This window comes from Bufo bufo, chromosome 1 (genome assembly GCF_905171765.1).
Source record: "Bufo bufo chromosome 1, aBufBuf1.1, whole genome shotgun sequence".
In the NCBI taxonomy this organism is placed as follows: Eukaryota; Metazoa; Chordata; class Amphibia; order Anura; family Bufonidae; genus Bufo; species Bufo bufo.
Genome location: NC_053389.1, coordinates 590,280,469 through 590,303,017, shown reverse-complemented (window position 1 = coordinate 590,303,017; position 22,549 = coordinate 590,280,469). Strand labels below are relative to the sequence as shown.

General features: G+C 43.6%; 1 protein-coding gene across 1 annotated transcript in view; it reads right to left on the bottom strand.

The window, feature by feature from the left end:
- The window catches only part of LOC120986031 (collagen alpha-1(VII) chain-like), a 570,823-nt gene that overhangs the window by 37,496 nt on the left and 510,778 nt on the right, over positions 1-22,549 (bottom strand). Inside the window, exons 91-94 of the mRNA XM_040414311.1 lie at positions 18,001-18,117; positions 15,155-15,232; positions 13,459-13,512; positions 7,047-7,095 (exon numbers count right to left, since the gene is read on the bottom strand). Of these exons, the coding sequence (XP_040270245.1) occupies positions 7,047-7,095; positions 13,459-13,512; positions 15,155-15,232; positions 18,001-18,117 (298 nt within the window). The remainder of the gene's footprint in view (positions 1-7,046; positions 7,096-13,458; positions 13,513-15,154; positions 15,233-18,000; positions 18,118-22,549) is intronic.

Below are 22,549 nucleotides of genomic sequence, written 5' to 3'. Positions count from 1 at the left end.
CTAAGTTAGCACTGCTATATTCCATATTAGGCTAGAATATGGAATATAGCTGTGCTAAGTTGAAATCTTCATGCGACTATTTCGTGTTATATTACTCGCATCGCAATTTCGACTTTTGCAAATGTTCTTAATATTGCTCTAACTTCGTCTTTTAGAATATTCGTAATATTCTAAAAGACGAAGTTAGAGCAATATTACGAAATTTCGTAAAATACACATAGATTGTATTTAAGCTAATATACTGCTATAGCAATAATTTTTAATAGTGTACATATTTTACAAAACTTAAGTTCAGAAGAGGCAAAAAAAAATTACAGGAAAAAAAAGGGATTATAGCACTATATTAGCTAAATTACAATCTATATGTGTATTTTACGAAATTTCGTAATATTGCTCTAACTTCGTCTTTTAGAATATTCGTAATATTCTAAGAGACGAAGTTAGAGCAATATTACGAAATTTCTAAAAGACGAAGTTAGAGCAATATTAAGAACATTTGAAAAAGTCGAAATTGCGATGCGACTAATATAACACGAAATATTCGCATGAAGATTTCAACTTAGCACTGCTATACTCCATATTCTAGCCTAATATGGAATATAGTGTCATGGTCTTACCTTCTTGCTGTTCTCCTTCGTTTGACATGTGCTGGAGGCCATCTTGGTTTCTGGGTTTCTTGTAGCCTTCCACCCTGCGGCTCCTCCTTCCCACTGGGAGGAGCTGGATGCCTAGCTCATATATATAGGAGGTCTGTGGCTTCAGTTCCTTGCTTGGTCCTCCTGTGTTCACATGCTTCTAAGACTGCTGCTGCTGCTTCTGGTTCCTGATCCTGGCTTCGTCTGACTACTCTTCTGGTTCCTGATCCTGGCTTCGTCTGACTACTCTGCTGGTTCCTGATCCTGGCTTCGTCTGACTACCCTGCTGGTTCCTGATCCTGGCTTCGTCTGACTACCCTTCTGGTTCCTGACCCCTGGCCTCTCAAAGACTCTGCTTCGGTTTCACCATCCGCTTGGACTTTTGCTTTACAGCTTTATTTTCAATAAAGCCTTCTTATTTTCACTTATCTCTTGTTGTACGTCTGGTTCATGGTTCCGTGACATTAGGACCAAGCCATGAATTCTGACAGTACAGGGCCATCCTCGCTACCCATGCTGGTTGCCAGACTTGATCAGCAGGATCACCTGTTGGGTCGGTTCGCTGTGGCGTTGCTAACCCTGCTTGAACGCACGGCTCATTTCGCTCCCGTTGCCGATGGGTCGGTTGTCGCTCCTACTGCCGCTCCGGTTGTTGCGCCAGAGTCTACCCCGACACCTGTTGTTGCGCCTGCGGTGTTTCGGGGTATGACCGGTTCTGCCCCTCTTCCACAGCGCTTTGGGGGAGAGCCAACTCAGTGCCGAGGTTTCCTTAACCAGGTGGGCATTTATTTCGAGTTGCTGCCACATGCCTTTCCTACTGAGAGATCAAAGGTGGGCTTCTTGATCTCGCTGCTCTCGGACAAGGCCTTGGCCTGGGCCAGCCCTTTATGGGAGAACAACAATCCGGTGGTTGCCGAGTTTTCCGGTTTTGTTGCTTCTCTTCGGAAGGTATTCGATGTGCCGGCTCGTGCTGCCTCTGCTGCGAAGCTCCTTATGTCCATCAGACAGGGTTCACGATCCGTAGCTGAATACGCCATTGAGTTTCGTACCCTGGCAGCAGAGGTGGGCTGGAATAATGAGGCTCTGGTCGCTGCTTTCTCTCATGGTCTCTCGGATGCCTTGAAGGATGAGGTTGCAGCTAAGGACCTACCAGTGGAGCTCGAGTCTCTTATTTCTTTCCTGATTTTGATTGACACCAGACTCAGGGAGAGACCTTCCTTTAAGGAGAGCCTGCGGAGGTCTACTAACAGATTGGCGCCTACGTTTGCTGTCCCACCCGTGCCTCCCTCTCCTCCCACGCCTCCTGGGGATGACTCGTCTGGGGGTGAACCCATGCAGCTGGGGTTTGCTCGCCTGTCCGAGGGGGAGAGGGTACTCCGGAGACGCGAGGGCCGATGCATGTACTGTGGTCTCGGTGGGCATTTTCGGTTGGCATGTCCGAACCGTCCGGGAGAACGCTCGCACCTGAGATCCTGTCGGGGGCAGATCTTGGGTGGAGTCTCCTCGTCCCCGGTTTCCCGTGTTGACAAACCACTGATCACTGTTGTCCTCTCCTGGGTCGGGGGCTCGGTGACGACCCAGGCGTTGGTGGACTCTGGTGCTGGTGGTTTGTTCATTGATAGTGTGTTCGCTGCCGCCAATTCCATTCCTCTGCAGGCTCGAGGTTCTCCACTGGCTCTTGAGGCGATAGACGGCAGACCCCTTCTGCTGCCACACGTGACTCATGAGACCCTTCCAGTGGGGATAGCCATTGGTGCCGTTCACAGAGAGTTGGTCTGCCTCCAGGTTATTTCGTCTCCACACTACTCGGTGGTCTTGGGGTACCCCTGGCTCCAGAAGCATAATCCGACTTTCGATTGGAGATCGGCCGAGATCCTCTCGTGGTCACCGCAGTGTGGGGCTAGTTGCATCCATGGGTCTGTCAAGTTGCTGTGTACTTCCTCGGACTCTCTGTTGCCTCCTGAATACGAGGAGTACCGGGATGTATTCGATAAGGTGCGCGCGGTTGCCCTACCTCCGCACCGCCAATACGATTGTGCCATAGAGTTACAACCTGGTGCCGTTCCTCCTCGTGGCAAAGTCTATCCACTGTCGGTAGCGGAGAATGAGGCCATGGAGGAGTACGTGAGGGAGGCGCTTTCACGCGGACACATTCGCAAATCCTCGTCCCCGGCAGGGGCTGGATTTTTCTTTGTGAAAAAGAAGGGCGGTGAGTTGAGGCCTTGCATCGATTACAGGGGTCTCAATCGCATCACGATCAAGAACGCTTACCCGATACCCTTGATTTCCGAGCTGTTCGATCGCCTTAAAGGGGCCACGGTCTTTACCAAACTCGACTTGAGGGCGGCATATAACCTGGTAAGGATCAAGGCGGGCGATGAGTGGAAGACCGCGTTTAACACCAGGACCGGTCATTATGAATCCTTGGTTATGCCCTTTGGGTTGTGCAATGCGCCCGCAGTCTTTCAGGAATTCATCAACGATGTTTTCCGTGACCTGTTGCAGCAGTGTGTGGTGGTCTATTTGGATGACATCTTGGTATATTCTGAATCCATGGAGGCCCACATTCTGGATGTCAGACGAGTGTTGCAACGGTTACGAGAGAACAAGCTGTTCGGTAAGCTTGAGAAATGCGAATTTCACCGATCCCAGGTAACCTTCTTAGGTTACATCATTTCCGCTGAGGGGTTCTCCATGGATCCTGAGAAGGTTTCGGCTGTCTTACAGTGGCCCCAGCCCAGTGGTCTTCGTTCCCTGCAGCGCTTTTTGGGCTTCGCCAATTATTATCGGAAGTTCATCAGGGACTTTTCCATGCTGGCCAAGCCTCTCACGGATCTGACCAGGAAGGGCAATAATTCCCAGGTCTGGCCGCTCGAGGCCATCCGAGCTTTTGAGGCCCTAAAGTCCGCTTTTGTGTCGGCTCCGATTCTGTCGCATCCCAACCCTGGGCTGCCCTTTGTCCTCGAGGTGGACGCGTCTGAGACGGGAGTAGGCGCCCTTCTGTCTCAGCGTAGAACACCAGAGGGTCCTCTGCTTCCTTGTGGGTTTTACTCCCGGAAACTGTCTTCCGCGGAGTGCAACTATCAGATTGGTGACAGGGAGTTATTGGCCATCGTGCAGGCCCTTAAAGAATGGAGGCACTTGCTCGAGGGTTCGGTGGTTCCGGTTCTCATCCTGACGGACCATAAGAATCTGACCTACCTTTCTGAGGCCAAGAGATTGACACCACGTCAGGCCAGATGGGCTCTGTTCTTGTCACGTTTTAATTACGTGGTCTCCTACCTACCCGGTTCCAAGAACATCAGGGCGGATGCCCTATCACGGCAGTACTCCGAGCTGTCCAGGGAGGAGTCGATTCCGACTTCGGTCATACCTCCGAATCAGATCCTGGCCGCCATTCGCACCAGCCTGACCTCTCCCCTGGGTGAGCAGATTTTGGCGGCTCAATCTGGTGCTCCCTCTGGGAGACCCAACGGCAGATGTTTTGTGCCTGAGGAGTTGCGCACTCGGTTGTTGCGAACGTACCATAACTCCAAGACCGCGGGGCATCCTGGAAAGAATGGGCTGTCCTGGGCTGTTTCACGTCTGTTCTGGTGGCCTTCCCTACGTTCCGACATCGCCGCATATGTAGCGGCATGCTCCGTTTGTGCCCAGAGTAAGTCCCCTCGGCACCTTCCGTTGGGCCTTCTGCAACCCATAGCCACCGGGGAGCGCCCATGGTCACACCTGGGGATGGATTTCATTGTGGACCTCCCTGCATCCCGAGGCCATACGGTCATTCTCATGATTGTGGATCGGTTTTCCAAAATGTGCCACTGTGTTCCTCTCAAGAAGTTACCCTCTGCACAAGAGTTGGCCACGATTTTTGCCAGGGAGGTCTTCCGGTTGCACGGTTTGCCCAAGGAGATTGTGTCGGATCGGGGGAGTCAGTTTGTGTCCAGGTTCTGGCGCGCCTTTTGCTCCCAGTTGGGGATTCATCTCTCCTTCTCCTCGGCCTACCACCCTCAGTCCAATGGGGCCGCAGAACGATCCAATCAGGCCTTGGAGCAATTCCTTCGTTGCTATGTCTCCGATCACCAAGACAATTGGGTTGACCTCCTGCCTTGGGCTGAGTTTGCCAGGAACACGGCGGTGAACTCTTCCTCTGGGACGTCTCCCTTCATGGCCAATTATGGGTTCCAACCTGCCGTGTTACCGGAGGTATTCTCTCCCCAGGATATTCCGGCTGTGGAGGATCACCTTTCCCTCCTACGTGCTTCTTGGGTACAGATCCAGAAGTCCCTTGAGGCCTCTGCGCAGCGCCAGAGACTCCAGGCTGATCGCAGACGAGCGCCTGCTCCTTCCTACCAGGTCGGAGACCGTGTATGGTTGTCCACCCGCAACCTCAACCTTCGAGTGCCCACTCCCAAGCTGGCGCCTCGCTTTGTTGGTCCCTTCCGAGTGCTTCGCAGGGTAAACCCGGTAGCCTATGCCCTTGCGCTTCCTCCTGGCATGCGGATCTCCAACGTGTTTCATGTCTCCCTGTTGAAGCCACTGGTGTGTAATCGTTTCACTTCCTCGGTTCCTCGGCCTCGTCCGGTCCGAGTGGGCAATCGTGAGGAGTATGAGGTGAGCAATATCCTGGACTCACGCCTGGTCCGCGGTCGGGTGCAGTTTTTGGTCCATTGGCGTGGTTATGGTCCAGAGGAGCGTTCCTGGGTTCCCTCCGCAGATGTCCATGCTCCTTCCTTGCTCCGAGCCTTCCACGCACGCTTCCCTCAGAAACCGTTTTTTGCTCCGCGGAGGAGGGGCCCTTGAGGGGGAGGTACTGTCATGGTCTTACCTTCTTGCTGTTCTCCTTCGTTTGACATGTGCTGGAGGCCATCTTGGTTTCTGGGTTTCTTGTAGCCTTCCACCCTGCGGCTCCTCCTTCCCACTGGGAGGAGCTGGATGCCTAGCTCATATATATAGGAGGTCTGTGGCTTCAGTTCCTTGCTTGGTCCTCCTGTGTTCACATGCTTCTAAGACTGCTGCTGCTGCTTCTGGTTCCTGATCCTGGCTTCGTCTGACTACTCTTCTGGTTCCTGATCCTGGCTTCGTCTGACTACTCTGCTGGTTCCTGATCCTGGCTTCGTCTGACTACCCTGCTGGTTCCTGATCCTGGCTTCGTCTGACTACCCTTCTGGTTCCTGACCCCTGGCCTCTCAAAGACTCTGCTTCGGTTTCACCATCCGCTTGGACTTTTGCTTTACAGCTTTATTTTCAATAAAGCCTTCTTATTTTCACTTATCTCTTGTTGTACGTCTGGTTCATGGTTCCGTGACATATAGCAGTGCTAACTTAGCACAGCTATATTCCATATTAGGCTAGAATATGGAGTATAGCAGTGCTAAGTTGAAATCTTCATGCGAATATTTCGTGTTATATTACTCGCATCGCAATTGCGACTATTGCGAAATTTCGTAAAATACACATATAGATTAGATTGTAATTTAGCTAATATGGAATATAGCAGTAAGTTGAAAACGCCACTGACTGGAGCAGCCAGGAAGCCAGGAATCCAAAGGACAGGTAAGAACAACTTTAGGGAAGTGGGAAAGAAAAAAATATAATAATAAAAAAAAAAGAAAAAAAACGAATATTCGATTTCGCGAATATATAGAACGATATTCTAAATATTCGCGAAATCTCGAAATTGCGATATTCGAAAAAAAAATTCGCAATTCGAATATTCGCGCTCAACACTAATAATGATGTTACCTCTATTCTTTCTAGAGAACACCCTTTTAGTGACAACTTCATTAAAGTCATATGGAATTTCCCTGAAATGGGCTGGGCATTTTCCTACTTAATGGGGCTTCTTTTATTTAACTTAGCAACAGAGGTGTAACTAATGGCACATGGGCCCCAGTGCAAAAGATCAGATTGCCGCTCCCCCTGCTGATAAAAACACATCTAAAACGCTTCCAAAACTGCTAGCATTTATTTCTGCTTCCCCATTTACTTTAATACAAAATCAACCAACGATCCACTTCCAAGAAGTAACATACCACTTCAGAAGAGGATCTTAATTTAGCGGCAGAAAAAGATACTACCATGTGTACATGGGGACGTTTTTTCCATTCAAGTCAATGAAAAGCTATTGTTGGTGTTTTCATTGCGGATTTCACAGTGGAAAGCGACTGTTTTCCGCGACAGAATGTGCAGAGGATTTTAATCCTGTGAACATAACCTTAGAGTGTAAACTCTTGCGCTTGGTCCTTTTTCTCTTTTGTCTTTGTAAGTTTAGCAAAAAGAATGTGGTACGTGTTTACTTCTCTGATTTGTAAAGTGCTGAGAAGTCTGTCAACAATAGTGGGAAGCACTTTGTGCTAGAATTCAAATGGTTTTAATGTAGAAAACAAATGGAAATCTATTTCTGCTGCAACTTACCACACTTTCCAATCAGTTCCTTTTTGACAAGGTCTTTCACATCTTCTTCCTGCAAAAACATCAGAAAGACAATTGAAAAACATTACCTTAAAGAGGCTATCTGACTTATTAAATGCCAACAATTGTCATAAAATAATGAAAAAATACATTCACCCATTTCACCCTCTGCCAGTTCTAACACCACCACTCTGATCCTCCCCTCTGTGATGTCATCTTTTTGGCTGCAGCAATGATGTGATTGTATACTCTGGACACTGATGCAGCCAACCACTACCCTTAGTGGGATACGGCATGAGGTTGCTAAGGGTACTTTCACATTAGTGGCAGGACGGATCCGACAGGCTGTTCACCCAGTCGGATCCGTCCTGCCGCTATTTCGCCGTGCCGCCGGACTGCCGCTCCATCCCCATTGACTATAATGGGGATGGGGGCGGAGCTCCGGCGCAGCACAGCAGTGCACGGCGAAAGGCCGCCGGACTAAAAGTACTGCATGTCTGACTTTTTAGTCCGGCAGCCTCTTGCCGTGCACTGCCGGCGAAATAGCGGCAGGATGGATCCGACAGGGTGAACAGCCTGTCGGATCCGTCCTGCCACTAATGTGTAAGTAGCCTAAGTCCAGTGACTGGCTGCAGCAGTCACTTGGAATATACAGGCACATTATCCCTTCAACCTCCAGACAGCACTGCAGCTACAGTAACCACTAGCCTCAGAGGTATACAGCAATAACAGCATGAGATTGTTAAGTCCATTGAGTGTGTGCAGTCACATATATAGAGACACATCATTACTGCAGCAAAAACATACAAACATTGGCAGGGAGGATCAAAGTGATAGCACTGGAAGAGGTGGAGGATGAATAGGTGAGTATACATTTTTTTATTCATTTATGACAATTGTTGGCTTGGGGGAGATTTTCTACTGCACTAACAGCCCCTGTAATGAGCCCTATCTTAGGCTAGGTTCACATATGCTCTCAAATTCAGGCACAGGAACAGAATACTAGAATCTCTGCATATGCTAGACACCCCTGGTGCCCGATGGATCCCATTCACTATAATGTGGGTATGTCAGGTTTGCAACATGAATATGGCCATTCTGCTGAGCAAAATAAAGAGCATGCAGTGGTAGTTTGGCCTTTTTTTTTGCTGGAATCTACAATGGAGGCTCTTGCCAGAACCTCCATCGTAGACGTGAACCTAGTCTTTATTCTAGAAATTCCACTAAACAAACATTCGATAACCAATAGAAATACAGGTGAAACTTGAAAAATTAGAATATCGTACAAAGTTAATTTATTTCAGTAATGCAACTTAAAAGGTGAAACTAATATATGAGATAGACTCATTACATGCAAAGCGAGATATTTCAAGCCTTTATTTGTTATAATTTGGATGATTATGGCTTACAGCTTATGAAACCCCAAAGTCACAATTTTGAGGTACCCTTTGCTCAGGGGGTATGTATTAATTAGCTGACTAGAGTGTGACACTTTGAGCCTAGAATATTGAACCTTTTCACAAAATTCTAATTTGAAGTTGCATTAATGCAATTCCTTTTAAGTTGTATTACTGAAATAAATGAACTTTTGCACAATATTCTAATTTTTTGTGTTTCACCTGTAACCTAATTTACTCTCTCTGACATCACAATGTAGGGTACACATTGCCAATGATGAATGTTTAAGTGAACGATGCAATAATAAAGCATAGGCTGATAAAAGTACATTAGGAAGTTGGATATGTTATAAGTAATTGATCGTAATAGTGTAAAGAAATAGTGACACATTGTCAATGCTGTAATATGTTAAGTGTTGGTATAAAGAAGTAGCTAAGTGATCATTTATTTACACTTTACATTTATCTAAATTTACAAATCTTTGTGGATATCTAGGCTTTAAGCTGAAATATTTCACATATTTCTCAGTGCCGTCTGAATTCATGCACTAAAGATATTCAGAAGCCTGAAACACAGCATATGACCAAGGGAAAGATATCATCATTCAATACTTAAGCTTCTGTAATAATTATTAGCACTCTACTCATATTAAGTGTATATTAATTTCTGTGATTTTCACACATTTAACTCAATAACGTTATTGAAAATACATACACTCATTGACAAAAATTAATGAACCAACAAGGGGTTGTTGGAATCTAATGAAACTTTATATATGTGAATGTAACAACGATATGTGTAAGTGATTACAATATTAGAGAGAAAGGATACATTTACTGGGAAAACTGTACAATTGAAATTGGGCTCTAGTACCTGTTGGGCTGTTTTTAGCCTAGATATAAGATGAGATATATAGACTAAACAGCTAATCCCATTTAAATTTGCTTAATGGGTTGGTATCGGCCTAAAAACGAGAGGTTAGTCTAGAAAGGTCGTCTGTGCTAGGATAAGTGTGTATTGTCTTGGTCAGAAATCAAGCGGTGAAAGCAAGCGTTAAAAGCAATAATAATAGTGCAGTCCGTACCATGTACTTCATCCACTGTAATCCCCTAGTTGGTTATGTAATGCTCTTCTCGATTCTTTTCTTTTCTGTGTTCTTCTTTTTGCAGTTGTGTCTTTAAATCAGGGCGTCCTCCTTGCTCACCTACTAGCAACAGCGCTGCCCCGGCCTGAAGCACGCGCGGTGCGAGGGTGCTTGTGATTCAGTTGTCCGGGAAACCACTATCGGTGACGTCACCATTGAGAGTACAGGAGCCTCCGTGGGACAAAAAACTACCTACGCATTTCAGAGCCTATTGGGCTCCTTCGTCCCTGACGAAGGAGCCCGATAGGCTCTGAAACGCGTAGGTGGTTTTTTGTCCCACGGAGGCTCCTGTACTCTCAACGGTGCCGTTAGTGGTTTCCCGGACAACTGAATCACAAGCTCCCTCGCACCGCGCGTGCTTCCGGCCGGGGCAGTGCTGTTGCTAGTAGGTGAGCAAGGAGGACACCCTGATTTAAAGACACAACTGCAAAAAGAAGAACACAGAAAAGAAAAGAATCGAGAAGAGCGTTACATAACCAACTAGGGGATTACAGTGGATGAAGTACAAGGTACGGACCGCACTATTATTATTGCTTTTAACGCTTGCTTTCACCGCTTGATTTCTGACCAAGACAATACACACTTATCCTAGCACAGCCGACCGTTCTAGACTAACCTCTCGTTTTTAGGCCGATACCAACCCATTAAGCAAATTTGAATGGGATTAGCTGTTTAGTCTGTCTGCCAGCGCTTATGTCTCATATCACCCACGGGTGATACATTATTGATATATATTTACTGTAGGAGGACAACAGCTCCTTGTTAGACACCGAGCGGCGGAATCTTCCCTCACAGGTAGATTGACACATCTAAACAATAGGAGCGCAGGGGGATCCCTCCCTTTTGACTTATATCCTAAGATGAGATATAGTTGGGCATGGAGGCATACAGGTTCCATATGATATCCGGCACATTTGTCAACAGTTGTTGCAGCTGGTTGTGTAGATCCTGCCCACTCGTAAGTTGCAGAAACTGGAGTCCCAGCTGGTCTCAAAAATGTGATTGGTGATAAATCTGGTGGCTAAGCAGGCCAAGGAAGTGTTGCACTCTGGTGGAGACCTTCCTGCTGTGTGAAGGTGAGCATTATCCTGCTTAAAAATGACAGTTGGAAGCCTAGCCATGTGAGGCAACAAATGTGGTGGCAGAATGTCCTACACTTATCACGGAGCTCTTAGTTTCCCTCGTATCACTACTAGGGGTGACCGACTGTTGTATGTGATGGCTCGCTAGATGATCACACTAGCAGTTGGGGCATTGTGTCTCTTCACAGCAAAGGCAGGATTGAAGCGCTCACCACAAGGCCTCCATACTCAAACAAAACCATCACAGGATCCCAAACAGAACCTTTGATATGGTTCCAGTCTATAGCAGTCCAGGTTTCTTGTTTATGACACCACTGCAAACAAAGGCAACAGTGGCTGGCTGTCAATAGCAGGACATGGGCACTATGACACCAAATTTCCTTCTGCTAAGCTCCTTGAAATAGTCCGGGCACAGGCAGGGATGTTTAATGAAGATGAAGATGCTACCTATAGTGCCTTGAAAAAGTATTCATACCCCTTGAACTTTTCCACATTTTTTCAAGTTACACCCACAAACTTAAATGTATTTTATTGGGATTTTATGTGCTAGACTAACACAAAGTAGCAAGTATGTGTGAAGTGAAAAGAATATGATATATGGTTTTTTAAATTTTTTTATAAATAAAAATCTGAAAAGTGTGGCTGTGTTCCATACATGGCTTGTGGCAAACTGAAAACGGAACTTCTTATGGCTTGCTTTCAAAAATGACTTTTGTCTTGCCACTTTTCCATAAAGGCCAGATTTGTGAAGTACACAACTAATAGTTGTCCTGTGGACAGATTCTCCCATCTGAGCTGTGGATCTCGACAGCTCCTCCAGAGTGACCATGGGCCTCTTGGCTGCTTCTCTAATTAGTGCTCTCCTTGCTTGGGCTGTCAGTTTAGGTGGATGGCCATTTCTTTTTAGGTTTGCAATGATGCCGTACTACTTCCATTTTTGAATGATGGATTGAACATTACTCCGTGAGATGCTCAGAGCTTGGTATATTTTTATATTTTTTTTAATAACCTTACCTTACTTTACAGTTCTCCACAACTTTATCATTGATTTGTCTGGTGTGTTCCTTGATTTTCCTGATGCTGTTTGATCACTAATGTTTTGTAACAAACCTCTGAGACCTTCACAGAACAGCTGTAGTTATACTGGGAATAAATTACACACAGGCGTACTCTATTTACTAATTAGGTGACTTCTGAAGACAATTGGTCACACTGGATTTTATTTAGGGGTATCAGAGGGGTATCAAGGCTGAATATAAATGCACACAACATTTTTCAGATTTACTTGATACTTTGTGTTGGTCTATCACATAAAATCCCAATAAAATATGTTTAAGTTTGTAGGTGTAACATGAAAAAATGTGGAAAAATTCAAGGGGTATGAATACTTTTTCAGGGCACTGTATATACTTGTAACAATGTATCTGTTTTATTGATAAAACTTAGGTCACCTCAAGTCCCAGTGATAATACGTAGAGATGAGTGAAGTTTTTTAAAAATTGATTCACTTGTTTTGCCAAGAAATTCGATGTGTTCCAAATTAATTTGTCATGTATTCTTGTATTAATTTAAACCTCAGCTCTTTCTTTGTTTGAATCATGTAGGTAGTTCTATCAGTGATTGACAGTTTAGCCTACATGCTTAAAGGGGATCTATCGCTAGTTTATGTTTGCCTTAATTAGGACACCGTAAAAGTGGTGACAGATTCTCTTTAGGTATACATAGAAGGTTGTCAATCAGTTAGTAGGACCTCATGGAAGCATAGAAAGCATAACATCATAAGATCAGAGGTTTACATGAATAAATTTCAAATTTTACCGAATCGTTTCCTGTAAAACTATATCAATCTACTCAGCTGCTTTTGCTCTATTACATGTTGTGTGTAGAATTAAAGGTGTTCATAGGTCACCCCGTTAAATGGATTCTATTTCATTGTGCTGTCACAACTGTACCTTGTTAGAGAAAGTGCAGGTTACAAGTGTCAGAAAAAGAAGTTTAATTGATATGCAAATCAGGCTTCAAAAAGCCCAGTGTGGGGGGGGGGGGCAGAATATTGGTTGTAGGGGTCCAGTCCCACCACTTGCAAGTGCCTGATCCCACCTCCATGAACAACCCGGCTCTAGACAAGTTCCCAGTGCTGCCCCTTGCACCATTATGTCTGCCCCTCTTCTGCGACATTACAATCTGGCCACGACTCCGTCCACCTGGTCCTAGTGCATCTCAGCAAAATCTTGTGCATGTGCAGAGCACAGGACTGCCTGCACTTGCGCACTGAGTGGCCTACAGAAGTTATCTAACCTAATGCCATAACTGCACATGCACTGAGCCCTGTGATGCCTTCATCCTGGGACCTACTCTGCACATGCCAAAGATTGCACCGAGTTGGACCAGGAACAGGCAGGTGGAGTTGTGGCCAGATCGTGGAGGCGCAGAGGAGGGGGCAGACATAATGGCACAAGCGGCGGCACTGAGAACTCATCTAGAGGTGGGCTCGGGCTCTTCATGGAGGTGGGATTGGGCACTTGCAAGAGGCAGGCTTGGGCTCCTACAACCCATAATTCTGACCCCTGGGTACTTTGCAGCCTAATTTGCATATCAATCAAACTTATTTTTCTGACGTCTGGAACTTGTCTATAACAGAGGTACAGGTGATGATGGCACATTTGTTCAGTACACTTGAATGAAGTGACAGATTCCCTGTAAGGAATATGCTGGCTCGGATCTACATTCCTTTAGCCCAGTAAGGTATATGCTTTGACTTGTAAATGTGGAAAAGGATTATATCACTTACAGAAAGTCCAGGGTCTCCTTTTTCGCCCTTAAAACCCTCAGGTCCATCTTCTCCCTGAAAGTAAATTTTAGAAAATGAAAATATACCATTAAAATATAAAGAATAATTTTCAAACAGAAGGAATCACCACCCGTCCAGTTACCACTTGGTAAACCTACTGGCTTACCTCTCCTATAAGAATGAAAAGGGACAGCCAAGTAGTGAAAACTCACTGGCATTTTAGGGAATTTACTTCTGGGCCATAGACCTAAGTGCTATGCATCTTTTGACCTCTTGGTTCCCATTTATCTCACTTTCCATCATCCTGTCTGTCAAAATTGGGTTCATGGGTGCAGGGCCTCACAAATACAGAGAAATCTACCCTCAAAACATTAACATTAAGAATCCTATAACTCCATTCAGAGTGCCCCCACACTAATGCACAACACAGCACCTCACAGTGCAGTCATCTCCAATTCCATTATACCATGACCAGCCACAAAGCTACCAGTACCAGCCATTAATCCAGCCATAGAACCAGTATATAGTACCAGACACAGAGCTCCTATATAGTGCCAGCTTGGAACAGCAAGCTACATAGGGTGGAGTGCCAGAAAAATGAGGCAACATACAATTACAGCCAAAAAATCAGAAGTGAAACTGCCAACCAAAGAGCCTTTATTTCTACACTGACAGCTACTGTACATAGGACTCACTGTCAGTCCCACTATTCAGACCAAAATACAAATTTTCATTGTATTTCATTATATCTGTGTTATCAACAAAACGTGTTTTCTATTTTATTGTATTTCAGGATAGAACCGCAATTTCTTTACCTTTTTGGAAGAACAAGTTGGCGGAAATAACCTTTTTTACCCCTACATGTCATATATTGGTATGAAGGTGGTCTGAATAAATACATAATAGGCCAATGATTTTGTGTAAAGGTTCAGTAATTATACATTCACTCAGTTCAGGTCCAGCTTTATCCTTTGTCTAATAGAATGTAGTACTGTAATATTTTATGTTAAGTGGCAGAATTTTCTAATTTTCGTGAACATGTGACAAGTGCCCTTGTGCCCACAGGAACTAAATCAGAATGAGGATCTCCTAAATGTGGCCCCTATAGTTTAGCGTGATAGCTACTGGTTAGACAATCATAACCTAGTTCAAAAATGTTTAAGGCAACTGCATTCTTCATGCTAATGGGGCCCAAAGGCTGTTTATTTTCTGTCCCTCATCCCAGTTGTGTTCAAAGTAAAGGAGGGAACCACAGCATGACTACTATGGTCCTGTAGCACTAAAACTGAGCAAAGTTTGTAATACACTTGCCACTGTATACTATTTCTGTCATTGAGACAGCATCTCAGGTGTATCTAATGGATGGACAAGGTTTAGTTTACATAGGTACATCCATACAGCAAGCTAGACTTATATGTGAACTGCAGGCCCATAGTATATCTGCACTGTAAATGAACATCTTCTCCCAAAGACGGAGGAAAGAACTGGTAGTGCAGGTGTATTACAAACATTTAGATAAGGGCACATGTCTGAATAAGTTTCTATCCATCAGGGGGCAAAGCAGCTAGTCTCAGAAAATGAATTACAATTTAGGATGGATAATTCTTCATGTATTTACAGTAAGCACTGCCAATACAGGGTGAGACTTATTGCAAACATTGTATAAAAATGCATAGATCACTTCCACATTCCTCACCATTTCACCCTTTATTCCTGGTATTCCTGGATCCACTTGTGGGCATGGCAAAGATTTTCCTCTTTTTCCTTTCTCACCCTTGTTAAGAAACAAAGAGAAGCTAGTGCAGGTGCCAATGTATGGATTCTTGTGATCGCTCTAATAGTCAAACATAGCTCATCACAGTTTGTACCTGCCTTATGCCTCACTCACAGTGATTTTGGTCAGTGATTTCCATCAGTGATTGTGAGCCAAATCCAGGATCGGAGCCTCCACAGACATCTGGTATAAGGGAAAGATCTGCACCTGTTCTGTTAGAACTGCTCCTGGTTTTGGCTCAAAATCACTGATGGGAATAACTGGCTGAACACCAACTGTGTGAATGAGACATAAGTAAAATACTAGTGTTGTGTAGAACAGAATGGGGGAGATTTATCAAACTGGTGTAAAGTAGAACTGGCTTAGTTGCCCATAGCAACCACTCAGATTCCACCTTTCATTTTCCAAAGGAGCTCTGAAAAATGAAAGATGGAATCTGATTGGTTGTATGGGCAACTAAGCCACTTCTACTTTACACCAGTTTAATAAATCTCCCCCAATATTACCAGTTACAGATAGCTTAAAACCATTTTCTAGATGCAGTCATAAATTATGGTATATGCAAGGTGGTGTACTGTATATGGGCAATTGTTAGCTGGTTAGTTCCTTTTTAGTAATGTTACTTTAAGTCACAGTTTCAATATTTTCAACATAGCTGCATTATTTTTTTTAAGGGAATTGGAGTAGCGCTGCAGCTAGCAGCTCTGTCCAATACACAATAGACGGAGAAGTGTACTTTTGGCGCTGACTTGCTGCACTGGAAGTACAAGGAAACAACTGATTGGTGGGGGGTGTCGGGCCCCCCGCTGATCAGATATTGATGGCCTATCCTGAGGACAGACCTTTACTATGAAAATCCTGAACAACCCCTTAAGATGTCTATAAACATTCAGTAGTCATTGGCTATTACATTTGTTCATTAGCGTCCTAAAATCATGCAAACTTAGATTGGTTAAGTGTGTATTCTTGTTTTAATCGAAAATGGGGATTAGCAAAGAATCAGGCAAGTTCAAATCCAACCTGTCCAACCTTTTTGTCCCTTAACTGTAAGGAAAATTTCAAACTGTGCCCCAACACATCAGATTTTCAGGAGATCATGTTAAAAATAATTGGTGAGTTGATAAAAATCTAAAGAATTTACATTGCAGCTCTGATTTACACTGCAACTCTGATCAGTTTGGTTAAATTGAATAAGGACAACCCTACCATAATGTCAGTACATAGCAAGCTGATTTATTGTACGTAAAAGATAAAAATTTTAAAGGAACACTTTAATAAAATATCCCAACAATTAGTTCCTAGACTATTCATCTCCTTTGAACACATTAGTATAACAGGTCAGTTATTCTGCTGCTCTTCTTTACAAGCATGATGCGTACCTGTAAGAATACTGGCTGCAGCAGTAGCCTCTCCCCTCCGCCTTATATTCAGTAGGACACAAACAAACCCCATTCCCCTGTATTTCTACGAGACTGTTGCAGGAACATGTAGAAAAAACTACAGACTGATAAACAGCTTGGGCAACTTTCTCACCATTTACTCTTATAAATACTTTTTAGGTTTAGTGTTATTACTGGAAAAAAAAAAGATACCTGCAAGACTTTATTACATAATCTATTATTTGCACTTAATAAAGTTATAAGTAATTATTTCCATCATCATTTAAAGGAAGAAACTAGCAGTGTCTCTGCTTGTATATAGATATTCAACAGTTACAGTCTCTTTTGTGATTAAATTGAAATAATACAGCAAACGATTACCGTAATTAACTTTTTTTTGCCCCTACTATTTTAATTTGAAAAGTTGATATTATTTTAGATTACGTTTGAAATTTAGCTGGGGTTTAAGAAATTAGGCTTTGTATATTTAAAGAGTTTGTCTCACAAAAAATATTCTACACTTTTCAAACCAGCACATGGATCTGAATACTTTTGTAATTGCATGTAATTAAAAATTTAGCATAGCCACTGAGTTATTCAATAAAAATGTATCTGTATAGCACTGCCTGCTGTTTGTACTTTGTCTTATTTCTTTGTCCTGCTCACTGACATGGCCGCACATGCTCAGTTTCATCCTTTAACTGCCTCCCGAGCTGTGATAGGGAGAGCATGGACACGCCCTCTTAGCTGCAGCAGAAAAGACACTCCCCTTGAGCTGCCAGCTTAATATCAATCTAGCAGAACAATGAATAGGGAGATCTCTGGATCCATGTAAGGTACAGGACTGGTTCCAGCTTTGTTAGAACGAGGTTGTTATGTAATATATGATGTCTGATTTTCTTTTTTTTACATTAGTCATGGTATAATCCCTTTAAATGTTTATTATAATTAATCTAATTAATTAATTTGGTAGTAGGCGGTTTTAACTTTATGACTATAATTAGTATAACTTTGGGAAATGAACCTTCTTCAGGCATTTTTGTGATGTTTAGTGAGTCAGATGTCAGTGAATAAAAAAATAAATATTTCTTTCATTTACTTTATGTTTTATGTACTCTGTAAGTTTAGATGGTGATATTCTTTTTCCATTCATCATGTTCTAGGTCGATTAATACAAAAGCACACAAATGCATCTGTAGTGCTACATCTTGTATTGCATTTTTGGTGAATTTACTGTTGCATTTTTGGGAGAATTTTAGAAATACAATATTAAATCCTGGTTGTAGTATACTCTACCCACCTCCTTAGTATGAACTAGGATAGCAACTAGAAAATGTATAAATGTATCTGGGTTAAAAAAAAGTCCTTAGGCTATTGAAATTATGTTACCTTTAATCCTGTATTTCCTTTTGGTCCTGTAGGTCCTTGTGGCCCAGGAGCCCCAATCTGTCCCAGGTGTCCAATTGGTCCCCTGAATCCACTTAAGCCCGGAGATCCTTTAATACCCTATAAAATAATGTCATATATAAAATAGGTATGCTATTTGATATTTAATTCCTCAGATCAAGCTTAAAAATATACCTATCCTATCAAGACTTTATAATCAATGACGGTCGGACCTCTGGGACCCCCACCAATCCAATAAATGAAGGTCCGCAGCACTATTTAATACGGTATCGACTTCTAACTTTTCCCAGCAATCAGGCACTTCTGTCAACCTGGCTAAACGGAAAAGTTCAACTTGTCTCATTTACTTGAATGGGGCTACACTATGACTCTCTTCATTGCGAGTTGCCGGAGTGTCCCTGTGCAGGGACACAGAGGTACACCGATACTGTGGTCTCTTCATCGTCATGATTGGTAGAGATCCCAGAGGCATATCTTAGCGGTAGGGGTTTACTTTATAAGATGAGAATGAAAAGGGTTGTAGTAAAGAATTAGAAAAACATGGCTGCTTTCTCCCAGAAACAGCATCACATCTGTCTGTTGTGTCTGGTATTGCAGCTCAGCTCCATTGAAGTGGGTGGAGCTGATTAGCAATGTTACACAAAACCTATGAACAGGTCTGGCATTATTTTTTGGAAGAAAGATACCATATTTTTGTAACTCTTTGCTCAAATCACTTGAATCACTTGAAGCAAAAAAACAAACAAACACAAATGGTAAATCACAAAGTTATTCGGTGAAGTCCATTAAAGGGAACCTCTCACAAAAATAATGCCGAATCCCCATCGATACCTGACTGTTGGGCTTTTCATGTTTCTGGAGGTGTCCTTTATTGCCCAAGCAGATGTCGTGGCAGTGTCCCGATCTTTTTGCTGTGCGCTGTGACACGTTTGCCGTTCATGCTGTTGCCAGGGGCAATGTGTTGTTTGTGCTACATGTGTGCACTGCCCCTTATATCTTAGTTCCTTCCCTGTCTGGTGCTGGAGGGGTTAACTTACTGGCTGGGTGTGGCCACTAGGTTTATATTTCCTGTGGCTTTCAGGCTGGAGTTAGTTGTCCTCCAGCCTTTGTTGGTGCTGGAGCTTTGCTAATGTCCGGCTGCTGGAGCTTTGCTAATGTCCGGCCTATTCCATCTGCCCAGTGCTTGAGGGCCACCTTGTGGAACATCAAGGTCTTTAGCAATGTCTCTCCTATGTTATCCCGGTGTCTCCTTCCCTTCACTACCCTACGTTATGTGTGGTGTCGTTTGTATGGGTAGGTGTTATGTCTGGTTGTTGTTACATGTCTGGTGGTGTTAGTTGTCCAGCATATTTGCTAGACATTCCCCTGACTATCTGTGTGTCCTCCGGAAGGGGGTGTCAGGGTTACACGGAGGGGGAACTACTAGTCTGTATGCAGCTCTGCCTGGTGCCGCCATGTGTCCTGTTTGCATGGGGGTCCAGGCAGTAACTGGTGTGCTGGTAACCTGAGTGTGGTTGTGTGTAATGTGTCCTGTATGGTGTGTTGGCACTAGTACTCATGCACGGGTTCCAGTTGTGGTGGCTGAGGCAGGTAAGTGTGTTATTCGGTGTGCTTACCTGCCGATCCAGTTGCTGTATACGGTCTCCACTGTTTCCATGCAGCTAGGCCGGTGGAGACTCCTGTTCATCCGTGTCTAGGATGAACAGGTCGTCTCAGCCATTTCTCTATTTGAGAGATTATCAGGGTGACTCAGGGTCCTAGGTTCCTGGGTATGAGCCGTCCTACCACCCAGGTCCGCTCATACCGGTAGGAGTTAGGGCGAGGGTTAGGGAAGCAATAGGAGGTGACCTTCTCCCTTATCCCAGCCTCAGGCCTAGTAGCTTTACCACTGGGTCCACATTGTACGGTGGGGAGTTTCCCCCACTCCCCACTGACAGCAGATGCCTCATTTTGCCTAAAATCAAATTTAATCACAGCTAATGCCGTATGAAAATGAGTTGTTTGAAGTCAAGTAGATTGAGATGTTGAAAAGTCAAGTCAAGCTTGACACACTTAAAGGGGTTCTCCAGGAAAAATAAAAATGAAAATACTGAAAAAACATGTTATTATAAAGAAACTCTTAAATGCCTTTAATTATTTATAATGGCTTCTTTAGTCTAGGGGACAATCTGCGATGGAGTTAAAATTGCGGCTCTCAGATTTATGAGCATAAATGCAGGACAGCCTGTGTGAAAATGCAGAGCACAGAGCCCAGAATTATAGCTTGCTGCTTTTTCCAAGTGCTGATTTTTATAAGTGCATTGGAGATATTCAGGAGACTAACTTAGACTAACTCAGAGCTTTTCCACTGTAGCAGAACTTCAGCTGTGTTTCTGGTGGATACTCAGACACTGTGTTTCAAAACAGCAGAACTTCAGCGGTGTTTCTGGTGGATACTCAGACACTGTGTTTCAAAACTGTGCTGATTTTTATAAGTGCATTGGAGATATTCAGGAGATACTCAGGAGGTAATCTGGAGGTGGATACAATCTAAACAAGTAAGATTTGTTTGTTTATAATCTTTCCCCTCTTTAAAATGGCAGACATGGTTCTGTGCAGGAATTGTTGTGCTTTTATTTTAGGTTCCACTCTTCAGAGGTTTGGCTGCTGTCTGATCTGTAGACAGCTCTCCATAATGCAGCAGGAAATCACATTTTTGAAATCTGAGATTTGTAAATTAACCGTTAAACAAACTCAGGCTGAGAACATTGCAATGCCACTGCCACAGAGGCCCCCTAGAAATGGAAGATGGGTTACTGCAAGTTCTGGTAGACTGAGAGTTGTTGATAGAAGACATGTCCCACAGTCTATGGCTCTCCATAATTAATTTGCAGCACTTTCACAGTGCAAGAGCAACATGGAGGATGGCTCAAGCACAGTGGGTGAGAAACAATCATCTCCCATCCCTAAAGTATGCAAGACTGCAGCCAAAGACAAAAAGGAGAAGGTGAGGACTGATAGTAAGCAGCTGTTGGTGGGCGATTCCATCAAAAGAGGTGTGAAGTTTGAGGAAAATGGTGTTGTGAGATGTCTCCCTGGTGCTACCGCTAGCAGGGATAGATGACGGATCCTTAATATTGTTAGGCAAGCAAAGCAGGAAAGGGAGGTGGATGCTATTGTCCATTTTGGGACAAATTATCTGGCTTGCAATGAGGTTTCAAAGGTGAAGGAAGCTTTTCACACACTTGGAAATGATATACAGAAGGTTGCATCAACTGTTTCATTCTCTGCAGTTTTGCCTGTGCATAATCTTCAGCATGACAGGAAGATGCGCATTAAGGAATTCAATGTATGGCTTGGTGAATGGTGTCTGAACCAAGGGTTTGGCTTTGTGTCTCATGTTAGCTCTCATTGGAATGGAAAAGAACTGTACAAGAAAGATGGTTTGCATTTTTGTCTCAATGGAACAAATTTCCTCAGTGAACAGTTCCAAGTATTTGCTAAGGAGCATTTAAACTAGGAAAGGGGGGAAAAAGTGATAATCCAGCAGTCCGACTGCCCCCCAGAACAATGCCAGAAGATGCCAGTAGCACAAAGGTTAAGAAATGACAAACTCAGATTCTTGTCTACAAATGCTCGCAGTTTAGGGAATAAGATCAATGAACTTGAGGCTATAATAGCATCTGAGAATATAGATTTAGTGGCTGTTACTGAGACGTGGTTCAATGGGAGTAATGACTGGGATATAACAATACCAGGGTTCTCTCGATACAGGAAAGAAAGAGAAGGCAAGAAGGGGAAGGGGTGACCCTGTATGTGAAAGATAGCATGAAATCTAATTTGATACAAGTTAGCGAGACCAATTTAGAGTCAGTTTGGGTTACCTTGCAGCTTGATAATCATAAGGTAACTCGTGTAGGTGTGATATATAGACCACCTAGCCAAGTCAAAGAATTAGATGATCTACTAGTTGAGGAAATAGCTAAAATGACATTGAAGGGGGAAGTTATCATTATGGGAGACTTTAATCTTCCTGATGTAAACTGGAAAACCAAAATAGCTAGTTCTGCCAGGAGTACAGATATTCTAAATACCCTACTGGGATTATCTCTACAGCAATAGTTGAGGAGCCAACCCGAAGGAGGCCATTTTAGATTTAGTATTCACAGTGATCACCAGTCAGTGTGGTTTACTATAAGTACAGTGACTGAGTCACAACAGACAAAAACAAAAGTTTTTGATTTTAGAAAAACTGACTTTTCTAAAATTAGATTAGTGGTATACGAGTCCCTATCAGATTGGAACAGTTTCAATGGAGTCCAGGAGAAATGGGACTACTTAAAAGTGGCACTATTGAAGGCAACAGAAAATTGCATTAGGCTTGTCAGTAAAAGCAAAAAAAGGAAGAGACCACTGAAGTGGGCAAAATCATTAAAAACAAAAAGATAGCATTTAGTAATTATATAAAAAAAAAAACACGAGGATGACAGGCAAATTTATAAGATTAGGCAGAGAGAGGCCAAACAAGTTATAAGAGCTTCTAAAGCACAGG